This window comes from Globicephala melas, chromosome 13 (genome assembly GCF_963455315.2).
Source record: "Globicephala melas chromosome 13, mGloMel1.2, whole genome shotgun sequence".
NCBI lineage: Eukaryota > Metazoa > Chordata > Mammalia > Artiodactyla > Delphinidae > Globicephala > Globicephala melas.
In genome coordinates this window covers 15,462,236-15,463,946 of record NC_083326.1, presented here as the reverse complement: position 1 = coordinate 15,463,946, position 1,711 = coordinate 15,462,236, and the positions used below count along the sequence as shown (strand labels likewise).

The 1,711-nt window shown below is 44.0% G+C and overlaps 1 protein-coding gene across 1 annotated transcript; it reads left to right on the top strand.

Moving 5' to 3' along the window:
• Window positions 1–347: 347 nt before the first annotated feature.
• MC4R (melanocortin 4 receptor) lies at window positions 348–1,391 on the top strand. The gene has a single exon (XM_030868285.2). It carries the CDS (start codon window positions 348–350, stop codon window positions 1,344–1,346), a length of 999 nt encoding a protein of 332 aa, XP_030724145.1. The 3' UTR covers window positions 1,347–1,391.
• Window positions 1,392–1,711: the final 320 nt, after the last annotated feature.

The following is a 1,711-nucleotide window of genomic DNA, read 5'->3' as shown; positions in this document are numbered from 1 at the left end:
ATCTGTCTCCCGATAGCACAGCAGCTACTAGGCAAATTATTTTGAAAAGACCTGAATTCATGCGACTCAAGTTAAAGTGGAAGTGAGAACAAAAAAGCGAACAGCAGACTCGACTGAATGAGCATCTTGAAGCCTAAGATTTCGAAATGATTCTGATCAGAGGCGTACCTGAAAGAGACTAAAAACTCCATTTCAAGCTTCGGAGCATGTGACATTTATTCACAACAGGCATGCCAGTTTCAGCCTTCTAACTTTCAGACACGTAAAGACGTGGAGAAAATCGCTGACGCTACCTGACCCAGGAGGTTAAGTCAATCCAGAGGGGATCGGAATCCACTAGGTGCAGGATGAACTCTACCCATCACCATGGAATGCACACTTCTCTCCACTTCTGGAACCACAGCACCTACGGACTGCACAGCAATGCCAGTGAGTCCCTTGCGAAAGGCTACTCAGACGGAGGGTGCTACGAGCAACTTTTTGTCTCTCCTGAGGTGTTTGTGACTCTGGGTGTCATAAGCTTGTTGGAGAATATTCTGGTGATTGTGGCAATCGCCAAGAACAAGAATCTGCATTCACCCATGTACTTCTTCATCTGCAGCCTGGCTGTGGCTGATATGTTGGTGAGCGTTTCCAACGGGTCAGAAACCATTGTCATCACCCTATTAAACAGCACGGACACGGACGCACAAGGTTTCACCGTGAATATTGACAATGTCATAGACTCGGTGATCTGTAGCTCCTTGCTTGCATCCATTTGCAGCCTGCTTTCGATTGCTGTGGACAGGTATTTTACTATCTTTTATGCCCTCCGGTACCATAACATCATGACGGTTAAGCGGGTCGCGATCATCATAAGTTGTATCTGGGCAGCTTGCACAGTGTCGGGCATTTTGTTCATCATTTACTCAGATAGCAGCGCTGTGATCATCTGCCTCATCACCGTGTTCTTTACCATGCTGGCTCTCATGGCTTCTCTCTATGTCCACATGTTCCTCATGGCCAGACTTCACATTAAGAGGATCGCCGTCCTCCCAGGCACTGGCGCCGTCCGCCAAGGTGCCAACATGAAGGGGGCGATTACCTTGACCATATTGATTGGGGTCTTTGTTGTCTGCTGGGCCCCCTTCTTCCTCCACTTAATATTCTACATCTCTTGTCCCCAGAATCCATACTGTGTGTGCTTCATGTCTCACTTTAACTTGTATCTCATCCTAATCATGTGTAATTCCATCATTGATCCTCTCATATACGCACTCCGGAGCCAAGAACTGAGAAAAACCTTCAAAGAGATCATCTGTTGCTATCCTCTAGGTGGCCTCTGTGATTTGTCTAGCAGATACTAAGTGGGGCCAGAGGAGATGCTAAACACAAACATAAGAGACTTTCTCCTTCTCATACATACAACTTGAACAGTGTGTTTCCGCAACAGTTTCTTCTTCTGTGTAAGGCATGGGTTGAGAAATTCTATTGTATAATTTAAGTTTATGATTTTTGATGTGAAAAAGTGCCCAGTATCTGTGTATTGTTAATGTCATGCTAATTTTGGCTGTAAAATGTTAATACATATTACAGGTTGTAGGCACTATGGATTTATAAAAAAGAAAAAAAGTCCTTATGAAGAGTTTAACAGTGTTTCTTGTTATTCACAAGGATTTGACACTTTGCTTGTTTTAGTAACATGGAAATCACAGCTTCGTTAAATATATTC